The sequence below is a fragment of the Lytechinus pictus genome, chromosome 7 (genome assembly GCF_037042905.1).
Source record: "Lytechinus pictus isolate F3 Inbred chromosome 7, Lp3.0, whole genome shotgun sequence".
Lineage (NCBI taxonomy): Eukaryota > Metazoa > Echinodermata > Echinoidea > Temnopleuroida > Toxopneustidae > Lytechinus > Lytechinus pictus.
The window spans coordinates 21,700,093-21,713,275 of NC_087251.1; the positions used below are offsets into that span (position 1 = coordinate 21,700,093).

The window sequence follows — 13,183 nt, forward strand, 5'->3', positions numbered from 1 at the left end:
AAATCTATCATCTACGGTAGAATCATTAAAATCATTACTTTATTGTTTTGCAAGGTCATTTTTCTTGAAGAGAATTCCAGGCAAAATACTGATGAAGAAACTTACCTCAATGATCTTCTTTGGAGCTTCTGGTAGATGCATCTTCAACCATTCTGCATGATCACATATAACCAAGAGCATATCACAGGCAACCTGTCCAACCAACTTATTCTGAAACTACAGAAGCAGAAAAAAGAATCAAATCAATTTTCAAGTAAGGCTACGGTCACAACCCCCAAAATTAGACTGCTCGACGACCGGGCAGCAAGTTTTTAGCCACTTTCGCCCAGGCACCGAGTGGCGGCCGTCCAGGCTACTAATCGGTCGGTCGCGGCTCTGAGTTGTGACTGAATGGACGGCAGAACTGAAAACATTTGACATTAGACAGGTCATTTGCTTTATAATAATTTATTTTGCTATTACACATCTTAAAATAAAGAGTTGAAAACAAATCATGTATTAATGTAATTCCAATAATCTCATATAGCATCTTTTTCATGTCTCTGTACTATTACAAGTACTATATCAGAAATAAATTTAATTCAATGTCAACTAAACACATCTTTCCCCCTTTGTCCATCCCAAATCCCTATTATATTTATGTATTTTCCAAAGAGAGACAGGGAAATGGACTTGTGTCGTTTCACATTCCTTTTAATTTAGAAGTGTTTTCACAACTCACGTGTGAATGAGGAATCATTTAAGTTACACCAGATGAATGAGGAAACCGTAAGTTTTAAAATGATAGGTCATCTGCCTACTCTTTTGTGATTAAGTTATAATAAATTACGGTTAATTATTGGTTATGTTTTTTTTTGGTGGGATACACAGTATATTTTATAAAATACTCCCAAGATACTTTGTGACACACCTCCCAGGTAACATTTGAGTGATTTGGGGTCAATATGTTTGTACTCACTTTCAGACTAGCAAGGAGTACATTGATTGCTTCCTTGATACGAGGGTGAAAGGTCGTGTGAGCAAGCTCCTCATAGACAAAGATACCCAAACCACAGAGTGCGATACAACGAGCTTCGCAGTTTGGCTCCTTCTTTCCACATTTTAGTAAAATGCTGATCAGGTGATCCTGAGGAAAAAAAAATGGTAAAAATCATGGCCATGTTCTTTAAAACCTCTTATAGATCAAAAGCGTACTTCCTCTTGGCCAATCAAAACAAGGACTTCAGTAGAGTAATAAGAGTAATACAGTGTCTTGCAACTTGCCATTGATAACAACATTTATCATACAGTACACAGGCATTAATAGTATGAATGACATTGAGATTACGTTGGGTATCTGACTAGACTATTATAATCCTTCTTGAGTGTGCAGTTGATTTCAGTTTCATATTTGCTAGAAGGCAAATCATATTGAATAGTTGGAAAAAACAAGAATAAAAGTGATAAGTTTGAAATCATCTCATTCCCTTCTGGAGAAATTCTTTTAAACTATATAGAAACTTAATGGATTCTCAATTGCACACAGTCAAAATTTATGCCCCCGCTTTTGCCAAATCAAGAATGTATTACACACCTAAGTCCTAAATTTTTCAAAATATTACCTCTGTGACCAATTTGATATCCTTACACAGCATGGTGCTGATACATTTAGGAGCAGGCTGAAACACTATCAGATTATAGAACATGGTCAAACAATTAACTCAGAGTTACCAATCCTACTACCCCATCAGACTCACTGGTCAAGCAATGATACCACACAGTAACTCTTACTACCACCCCCATCAGACTCACCGGTCAAACAATGATATCACACAGTAACCTTTCCTACCACCCTCCATCAGACTCACCGGTCAAACAATGATATCACAGTAGCCTTTCCTACTATCCCCATCAGACTCACCTTCACTGGTTTGATATCCTTACACACCATGGTGCTGATATCCTTAGGAGCTGGTTGAAACACGGTCAGGTTACAGAACATGTTGGGAAAACACACCAGAGAACCCAGGAGAGACAGAGCTTCTATCCTTGGCGCCTGCACAGCATATAGCAAGTACAACAACAAAACATGATTATAAAATCATCTCCACAAGAGATTAAATATAATAGAAGAATTAGGATGTACACTGCATGCTCTTGACTTGAGAGGAAGTCCATCTATGAAATATTCCCTCTCAGTTTCTAATCTAGGGTCGGGAATATAGCTGACAAAAAAGACATATCAACCTTTAGTAAACAATCACAAAGTGATAACACCCATGTTAATGATAAGCAATAAAGGTAAATAAAGAACAAAGTGCACACAACTAAAGTAGTAAAAGAAATGTATTGATGAAAAGTGTTCAAAGAATTGGATCAAATTAATTTTCTAAGTAATACATAAAGTAATAGTTGTTTAAACATACAAAGAAAATATACCAAACTATAGATTTACCCAAGTTATATTGAAAGCAAAATTTATACAAGAAAGATATTAAGCTTATAGAAAGATCATTACAAGAAAAAAAAAGGCAAGTGCACAACTGAACAGCTATAAACAGGAAGTATTAGATACAACATGGGATCACATATCCATGACTCTAAGTATAGATATTTCCTTTTTGTGATGCATCAACAAAAATATTAAGAGGAAGTTTAAAAAAAATAACAATTTGAGACTAGACCATTAATAGCAGTTGCATTTCAAGAAGCACTTCCTATTCAGATCAAATCAATTAAAAAAAATGTTCACACAATGATCAACTTGAAATCACTAGGACCCAGGCACAATAGCCCAAGTTATCCAATAAAGTTTTCTACGACTAGAATTACTTCTACTTCTAATACTACTAAAATAATATGATATAAGAAAAAAGTACATGTAAGCTAATCTGTGTTCAGAAACACACCTCTATCACTCACTCCCTTGAATCCAGTCCAAAATGTATTCCTTCTGTCTATGATTTAAAATTCCATATAAAGACAGATCTCCATGTATATTCCAAAAATAACGAGGCACCTTCATACCATAACAATGGGAAATCCACGTATGAAACAATGACTAATAGCTACAGTAGACAATAGTGAATAGAACAATACATAGTGTGGAATACACCAAGAAAAGAATCAGTTAATAAAATAAAACAGTAAATGTGCAAAATATGCCTGCCACCAAATGGTGCGACGGGCAGCATTTTGAAGTGAGAAACAAAGGATGAGTCTCTCACACTAACAGACATAAAGGCACTTCAGCTAAACAGATGGTACTGCTACTAACAATTCTCCAGTATACAATTTATCAAGTCCTAAGTGCTAATCATAGAAGTTTTACATTTACATACACAATTCCGATGCAGCTATGGGGGCACTTATGATTACAAATTCAATGCTGTTTTTGCAAGATCAAGTTGGGCTGACAGGCAAGGCCCTATTAAACCAGCTTGCACTTTAATCTAATGGATAACTGTAGCTTACACACAACTGTCATCAATGCATTAAATAGCCTTGCCCACATAAGCTTTTCACCAGAGACCAAGGATCAACTTGGATCCTTTAATTCCTCTGAAGCAGTTCAAAATCATCTCATAAACAAACTACATGGATTTCACATTCAATATTTGTGTTAACTTGTTGAAAAAGGCACCTGATACTGTACATATGTACACTTACTATATATCACACATCATGTAAGCTGCATAGTGGTAATTCCTAGCATTTGTATTGCGTGACTCAAGATTGAATATATGTGCATGTACATGCTTCCAAAGAACATACTTTATACATAATTACTGTAATAATATTATCAATAAAAATGTAATAAAACTATTTTGTCTAAAAACAATGTCATAAAAGTGATTGATATGTTGAATCATGTCTCAAATTGAGCTGGCTTTAAATGAAACTAAAAAGATCACATTTCCTCTGCTAAAGGTACATAAAACATGCATAAAACACTGGCTATTAATTTTTTTTATGTCTGTTTCGTTTAGGTTTTTTTTTGTATGGTTTGCAATTTTTTTTTCAGCATCTTGATATCCAAAATATACAAACTACAAATCAAATTAAACTTCTTGATATTTTGAAAAATACACTTTGATTTGCAAAGTATCTCTGACCTCTTTCATGTACATGAAAGTGAGAAACAAAATGACAAGGTAGAGCTGTGAATACCAAGCAGTGGATCTAATAATTTTGATAAACAATAACAAATTTACTGTATAATGATCACTGCCCTAAATTAAACAAAATGAAATTACCATTATTTGAACAAAAACAAATTGTTTTTGTCCCGCCTGCATAAAATTGTTTTTGTCCCGCCTGCATAGCAGAGCGATACTACAGTGCGTATCAAAAAAAAGTTTACACTTTGCAAAAGCCCTGGGAATTAAAAAATATACAAGATGTGGATAATTTTTTCACATATTATGTTGGGTTTGGGTCTCATCTATCCAATAAAAGTAAAAACATTTGACAGAATTTTACACTTGAGTGAGCACTGTCCATTTTTGTAACTCGCAGAAATCTGTTTGCACAGAAATGCTCGTTTTCACGCTGTGTCAAGGGGAAAGGGCGAAATCAAACTTACCCTGCGAAACATTTCTCATACATTTCCCTTGCACTTTTAGTCAATAGAAATAAAATGGATACATTCAAGCATTTTGTAACAATTTTGCCACCCAAATTGAAATTTCAACACTTAGTAAGCACAACCTTTACCCTTTTGTGCCAGCTGGATCTGAGGATATAACTAAATCTGAATAAAAGTTTATATCAGACATCTCCAGCATTGTTTCACTAAGTTTTTATCATTTAAAGTGGGTTTACATTTACACCTTTTCCAAGCTTGACAATGATTAACAAAATGAAAATCAAGCCTAAGCAATTTCATGTAAATGACAGCTCAGTCTAAAGCAAATATCGTTGAGATGGCCTCGGTGTGTGGGGGAGTGGGGTGGGGCGCAATGCACTCTTCGAAGTGTTTTGGGCAAGGAAACAAGTTAAAAAGAGTAAAAGATATCTTTAAATCAATTTTATTAGCTAAATTCCACATGTTCTTCATGATTAAGGTCTACTTTTATTCGCATAACTATTTCAAAGTTCTGCGCAAATCATTTTTCATGAACTTTTCAAAAGTAAGTGGTGCTCACTCAAGTGGAAGTATTTTTTTAGAGTTATATCGTCATTTGCTTAATTGGATCTGTACCAATGTTAAAATGTGGAAAAATTCTTCAGGATATTTACAAATGTATAATTTTACAGGATTTTTTCTTGAAGTGTAAACTTTTTTTTGATACGCAAATGTATAGGCACCGCTTTATTGACGGCGACGGCGGCAATATTGAAATCTTAACCTAAGGTCAAGTTTTTGAAGAGTCATCACAACTTAAAAAGTATATGGACCTAGTTCATGAAACTAGGTCAGAAGTGTAATCAAGTATGGTATATTTTCATTTGGTCCAATGCCATTTCGTCCAATTGCCACCTCACCTACTATCATTTGGTCTACCATCAGTTCGTCCAATATCCCCTTTTGCCATTTCATCCACTCACCAATTTGTCTAATAACCAGTTGGTCCAATAGCCATTTAGTCCATATATTACCATTTGGTCTAATTAGACAAAGTGTTAATTGGGCAAAGTGAATGAAAATAAATTGGATATTAGACCAACTGGTTATGAGACAAAATGGTCATAGACGAACCGGTGATTAGACAAAGTGATGATTGGACCAAATGGTTATTAGACGAAACGGAATGGCATTAGACTAAATTAAGTTAGACCATGTGGTGAGTGGACCAGTTGGCAGAAGACGAATTGGCAAACATCCTGCCCAAGTTTCAGGTCACATGACCATGGCCAAAGGTCATTTAGGATCAATGAACTTTGGCCATGTTGGGGGAATTTATTGAATAGCCATGATAACTTTGTAAGTTTATGGATCTAGTTTATGAAACTTGGACATAAGAGTAATCAAGTACCTCTGAACATCCTGTGGGAGTTTCAGGTCTAATGACTAATTATGGAAGGATACTCTCTCAAAGTAATTGAAAAGCGTTGATTATAAGACAATCAAAATATATTTAATGCCATGAAAAGTTGGGAATGAAGATATTTAACCTCTGCTGAAAAAAAATCATGCACAGCACACAGAAATGTATGAATGGGACAACACATAAATGTCAAGCCTAAACAGCTGGATTGGGTCATAGGTTAAAATGTAAAGGCATATGGAAAAAAAATCATTTGCATTGAATCTATTACCTAATAATATTCGTCCTGATTAACACGAAGAGAAATTTAAATCTAACTGTTATTGTTTTCATCATAAGGAGAATGTAATTGTTTTATTACAGAGTCAAGAATGGGTAAATCTAAAATGCAACACATATCTGTCAAAATATCTTTGACATAATAACTGTATTTACAGAACCACTGTATCCATGAATCTGAAAATTTATAATACAAGTACTGTACGTTTTAGACCAAGTGATTACCTTTCCAGATTCAATAGATTCTCTATTCGTGCATTAAGCTAGGCATGAAACATTTCTGGATTGCTTACATCATGGGCCTATGAAGAGATGGACATTCATCACTTAGATAATGAATTCACTAAGAGGTGACTGTTATTATCTGAATAACATTCTCGTCATACTTGTCTACTTTGGTCCTATGATCGTTACCGTGAGAAGGGCCTGAAGCAGTTCGTAATTGAAACTTCATATTTCCCAGATTGTATGCGCAGTTGATAACAAATCACTTAAATCATGGAAAATCAATGTGCAGTTCTTGTTTACCTTTAGTAATCTTAGTTTGGGAAATGTCTGCATATTTGTCAGATTGTTAACCATTTAAAATTCCATTTTCCCAAGTTTCTCCATTATATTCCAGATATATGTGGCACATAACGTGTATAGATTGTGTATCTCTCAATGTTATTGAGGTCCTTACATGTACGTGCGTTCGGAAGTGTCCGGATTGAATAATATATTTTATATCACAGAAATCGTCTGCTTCTCAAGTTTGCTGCTCAAAATATGAAGCATGTTGATTGATAGGCCCATGCTGAAACATGGTACCAGCCAACAAAACTAAGACCAGGGAGAGTGATCCGTCTTTAAGTGATCAGATACGTCTTGGTAGTCATGGTAATTGCTATTGTCACAACACCTGTATGTTCTTATTAAGATGCACAAAACCAGATGAAGGTGACTATCATTGGATCTAATCGTCCATCTCTTCATAGGTCTATGCATACATTTAGTCACCAAAAAAGGAGAAAATGATGTGTGCATACTTTAGCGTGTAAAGGGGGTGATGTTCATTTTGTCTCTCTTCTGACTTGCAGTATGAGTCAATGCAAAATGGAGAAAACTTGTGTAATTTTGATCTTTTCATTTTATTAACATTTATTAACTGTGAAAATATTGGGATAATCCATCATGAGATCGACTAGATTTGCATGAAAAGATTAAAACAAACAATCAAAAGTTTTCTGTCTATAATGAAACTGTGAAGCGAATAAGTGCTGATGTCATTAGCCAAAATTTCTTTCTGTATAAGTAATACATCTAAAATACACAATCTGAAATATTTTTATTATTCTAATACAAGTATAACAAAGGACATCTTGTCTTTTATCAAAATGAGATATGGTACCCATAATTTCACACATTCCATGGGGATAAAACATCTAACATTTGTTAACAAGAAATTTATTTTACATATATTTTGAAAAATCACACATAAAATGGGCTTATGGCATGCCAGCTCATTGGGAAGCCTTGTTTATGTACCAACACATGCGATCACTTTTTAGGAGTTTGGTATTCATTATCCTTGTTATCAGTCTAATTATCTTTATCTTTATCAGTACAATCACTGTCATTATCATCTACTTGTCATTCTCATTCTGATTATCATCACAATCATCATTAGTTTCATTATTATAACAATCAGTATTATTCTAGTTATTGTTATCATCATCGTCGTCACCATCAACATTAACATCATCATCATTATCATCATTTTCTTTAAATGATACTGCTGGTGACGATCAAACAATCTCCACTTCTAAATTGATTTTGATGCACATATAGCTATCTTTACCATTCAAAGCTGAAAAACAACTATCTTTGAGGAAGTAACAGTTTAACTTATACAATTAGCCCTTTCTGCAGGAAAAAAAATCCCATTTTAATAAATAAACATTTGTAATTAAATTACATTTTTACAAGTTTCAATACCTTTTTTATTTCAACAGTTTTTTTTATAACATTTCTTGTGTCAAAATTACAAGATTTGTGAGACAAGATCATCAAGAGCAGCCACTGAATATATGGTGCAACAGGAAGTTTTCAATTATCACATGACATCAAATCAAACAATAGTCAACATCAATCATCCTAATTGATCCACTGTAAGAATGTTCTTGATTTCCAGTTGATAGATAGTCACAATGTATCCAACCCAGCATGGTGAAATTCAATTGATCTTGAAATCCAGGTAAAACGAGGAGTAATCCAGTCAACATCAATTTAAAGTTCAATAATACTCCATCACTTTCTCTCTCTTTCACTCTTTTGAATGAGAAATTGTTTAACTACTCTATTATTATATTTTATCTTCCATGTTATTGTATATTGTAACCATTGCAATTCAGTATCTGAACAATGAGAATAGATATTTATCAATATCCTTCAAGCAATTGCTTTCACCCCCACCCCCTCTTCCCCTTCATCTCCCTTCTCCTTCACTATAAGGTTAAAGTACTCACATCTAGATCAATGTTGGCTGTTATCATGTTAGCTGCTTGGATGAAGTCCAGTATAAGGAGAGTAGCTCCTGGCAAGTCACAGTGGAAGAAGTCAGGAGCACTGTATTGCACAATAGTATTGATCACATCCTGTGCAAAATATAGGAACAGAGAAATTTCTTTTTATACACCATACATCCTTCAAGGCAATTCTAAATACATTCAACCAAAATTAAAGTAGCACAGCGTTCATACTCTCATATACAAACAAAATTCCCTAACTTTCTCAGATTTTCCAAGAAAAGTATTAATATCCATGAATCAATGAATATATCTATTATGCCATGCATAGTTGAAGAATCATTATCATTATTCAAATCCTTGACTATCTTTCCTGTTCTCACCTGATCAGTTCCAACAAGTCCAAAGTGAAGGACCCTGTAAAAGTGGACCAGATGTTCCCTGGGGAGCGGATGGTCCTGTCGCCGTACCGTCATGGCACACAGCTGCTTGTACGCTGACAGCCTGCCATGCTGGTAGCCTACAGGTAGATAGGTTGCCCGGAAGAGCCATGGGGAGAAGAGGAGGAGGGGTGGAATGTTCTCAGGAGGAGGAGGTGTTGTCTGGTTGTCTGTACTGATACCTTGGTTGTCACGAATCTAAACAAACACAAGGGAGATTTCATCACACTTTTGAATATTTTCTTGGTCAAGCAAAACATTTGATAAATTAACATCCAGCCCATGCACGCACTAATATATATGATGGTTAACTCTAATACATGTAAATTTGATCAACCTTTGACACACAGCTCTGTGAATCATTGTTTTGCAAAAGTTCCCCTATATAACAAATCCAGGCACTGGTATCCAAAACCAAACTGAAATAAATTTTGTCAGCAAACTCAGCTGTCTCATGAAATGTTTCTTCAGTTTAACCACATTTGAGGAGAGGTGAGAAATATTTGATACATAAAATTTCTTTGTCATAAATATCTGTCCACCCCAGAAGGATAAGCACGCAAATATTATGATATTTGCCATCAAAGTTATTTGATCATGAATATGTATGAGGTTTAAGAGAGTACATTGAACCAGTCATCTTACCTTAGCTAGCATCTGCCAGATTGCCCAGAGACACTCTAGAACTACCCAATGAAGTCTAGGATCGCTGATCTGATTGATGTCACCAAGAATACATAGTAATCTCCTCCAAACTACCACCGCAACATCCGGATGCCATCCTATACGGGTACCACCAGACATCACACTGGCATCAGGGCTTTGAACAGAGCCATTTTTCCCTGAATATCAGAGGATATTTAAGGTAGTGAGCCAAGAGAAATATTTATGAATTGTTCAGTACAAGAGATCATGATCATTTTTGGTCTGGGAAAGTTTTTTTTGACACACACATACTACATGAGATGCCACAATCTTAAAATAAGGCCCTGTTTTATGAAGCATGTTATCAATGTCAAGTCAAAAGCTACAGTAGTAAGAAATTGAAATCTTGCATTTTGATTGGCTAAGAGCCAATTTGTCATAAGTTTGTAGCATTTGTTATTGATCAAATGCTTTTATGAAACAGGGCACTACATTTTTAAGGGCCCGCCTTTAACCACATAGATTACATGATATCTCTGTCAAATTAAATTGGAAAGTAATCTGTATGATCTATTGATACAGGACACCTCTGTAATACCCTATCGCTTTCAAATTCAGCAAAGAATTCTTGCAGCATAAAAGAACTCCAATGTAAAAACCAGTAAAACTTTTACCCTCAATTCATCTGTGGGGAAATCCTGGAGCCCCCAAGACTACCCAAGTAAAGCTGTAGAATAAAAGGCACCACAATTAAACTCCTGAGTGATGTCACAAAAGAATTTACAATACTTGTTCTGTTTCTTTTGCAACATGATACATCACAATGATGTTGCAACATTGTGAATTTTAACTATGACTGCAGAAGAGCACCATCAATGGAATTCACATGGGAGCTCAACAGTGAGTATGACAGGAATTATTCTTGGATGCCCTCTCTTAGATTCCTACAGAGATCTCAAGGTTGGCCTACTTGTAATGGGCTGTATGATCGGATGCAAACCATGAATAGCAAAATTAAACTACTTACCTATTAAATCTGCATCAACTCTCTCTGCTGCTAGATCCAATCTATCCTCAATATTAATGTTCTGCTCCTCTTCCTCCATCAAAGGTGATTCTTTGGCAAGGTCTGTAATGTCACCATTTTCGTTCAACACTCCAATGAGTGGCGTGTCCCTAGAACTCCCATCAGAGTTATAATGATTGATACCTCCAGGCGACGTATCATCCGAGTTACAGAACCTGAGACCACCCGGTGACGTCCCTTCGTAGCCAAAATGAGGTGTGGTAGATACCGGCGTTACACTACCGCTCCCACCTGAGTGATACGAGTGTACTCCAATCAAGGGCGTCCCTGAGCCACTACCGTCCGATTGGTAGTGGATCCCGGGAGACAGGGCGATAACCTCTTGGTCTATCTCCTCGATGAGACTGCTAGTAGGTGTGACACGGTTGACGTCTGTAGGGGTGGTATGATCGGAGTCTGGTAGAGGCACATCTAGGGAGGCTTCATCAATGCTCAGGTTATCTGGGTGGTTGATGAGGGGTATGCTGCTTTGACTTAGGCTCAAGCCATCCAGCAAATTTTCATTCTCACCTATGAGGACCATATAACAGGAAAATATAAAGATTTCATATATGAGCTAAATGTCTTAGTGTAAGAAGGAGTTAAGCACTTCAAATATTCAAACAGCATATCTACGATTATTTTATCTGGCTCACATAAAGCACAATACCAATGACCTTCTCATCAAAAGGCAGGTAATTGAAATGTGTGTTTTGCCAATGGTTCATGAGATGAAATCCAATGGTGCACAAGGTTAAATAAGAAGCAATGACAACAACAAAAAAGGAGCAATGCACAAATCGTCGGCGGTCATCCGAACCGTCAAATGGGTGAAAACCCATTTCAGAGAAAATCGACTTCAAAGTTTACTATAATTTTCACACTTAGTTCTCCAGCCTTACAACATATTCATTGCTAGAAAAATACATGGTTGGAAAGACCAAGACAATCGCTTGACAATGGTATCCTTATGTTTACACAAAACCAAGGATCATAGAAAATGAGCTCCATGCTTGTAATTTCGGTTTGAGCTGTTTAGATTTCCCCTGTACAAAAATGCCATAGGGAATACAACAACCCTGACCGCGATTTCAATGCACGCGGTCAGTCAAAACGTTGTATTGCTTTTCACGTGCAAAGTCAATGCAGTGCAGATGGCCGATACGACAGTTTGGTTGACCACGCGCATTGAAATTGTGGTCAGTCAAAACATCATACTGTTCTGCTACAGTACACGTTTCCAATGGGATTTGCACATGTTATCAAAAATTTGTATTGCATCGCCGTGAAAATCCCCTCATATCTCAGAAACTAAAATAAATTGCTGCCTAGAAATTCAGTTGTGAATAGGACTTGTACATTCATTTTCTGCAAAAATCTCAAAATCAATTTTTTTTTTGACCAAAAATGACTGATACGACGGTTCAGATGAACCCTGACGAAATAAGTGTTTATAAAGTGTAATATATACCACTAAATTCCTTTATCTCCTTTGAATTAGAGAAGTGTACAGTAAATGATTAAAATGAAAATAAACAGGATAGAATTGAGGAGTTCATACATTAGATTAGTTGACCCTCATACATAAATGAATGCCAAATGATTGCAATGTTAAAAGTTTAATGGAAATATTATGTGGCTTGTGTAAAGAAAAGAGAAAAAAAAGTGGTGCGTAGACAACAGAAATAAGCAAATTCAAAGGAGTAGATGACAGATGAAATTATAATGATTCCAAGACGAATATGTGAACCCAAAGAAACACAATGTAATGTGGGTAAAGATGATGCATACCATTTTCTGCTTGATATTGTTGTCTGTTTACCAGAGGAAACGTGGTTGATTTGACCATGCCTTCTCCCCTCTCGCCATCTTCTGTGCAGGATGATGTATGATGTGAATAAACAGAATGAAATGGTACACGCATACCCATGATATGGCCCATGTAATGATTGTGTGAACATGACTATTCATCCATGGGTACAAATGAATGCTATGCAATGACTATACACAGGACACTGTTTCATACGAGTTGTGATTATTCACCCTCTAGTCTTTTCCATTCAAACTCTCTCTATCTACAATATACCAGATAAAAACATAACCAATAATAATTCCCTTCAATAAATTCATTTACACTGAAGGATTTCATCATTGACCTCATAGATCTCATGCATAATTTGTGTAAATCTATATCAACCTTTGGTGAACATACATACTGTGTATTGATTAAACACATAAAGGATTTGTGCATTTAGGTCTATGCTGCAAAAAAATATA

General features: G+C 35.7%; 1 protein-coding gene across 1 annotated transcript in view; it reads right to left on the reverse strand.

The window, feature by feature from the left end:
• LOC129264753 (ral GTPase-activating protein subunit alpha-1-like) overlaps positions 1 to 13,183 on the reverse strand; it is a 98,548-nt gene that overhangs the window by 51,123 nt on the left and 34,242 nt on the right. The window contains exons 19-26 of the mRNA XM_064102201.1: positions 12,698 to 12,778; positions 10,868 to 11,437; positions 9,841 to 10,037; positions 9,139 to 9,393; positions 8,756 to 8,884; positions 1,901 to 2,035; positions 959 to 1,126; positions 106 to 216 (exon numbers count right to left, since the gene is read on the reverse strand). Coding sequence (XP_063958271.1) covers positions 106 to 216; positions 959 to 1,126; positions 1,901 to 2,035; positions 8,756 to 8,884; positions 9,139 to 9,393; positions 9,841 to 10,037; positions 10,868 to 11,437; positions 12,698 to 12,778 — 1,646 coding nt within the window. The remainder of the gene's footprint in view (positions 1 to 105; positions 217 to 958; positions 1,127 to 1,900; positions 2,036 to 8,755; positions 8,885 to 9,138; positions 9,394 to 9,840; positions 10,038 to 10,867; positions 11,438 to 12,697; positions 12,779 to 13,183) is intronic.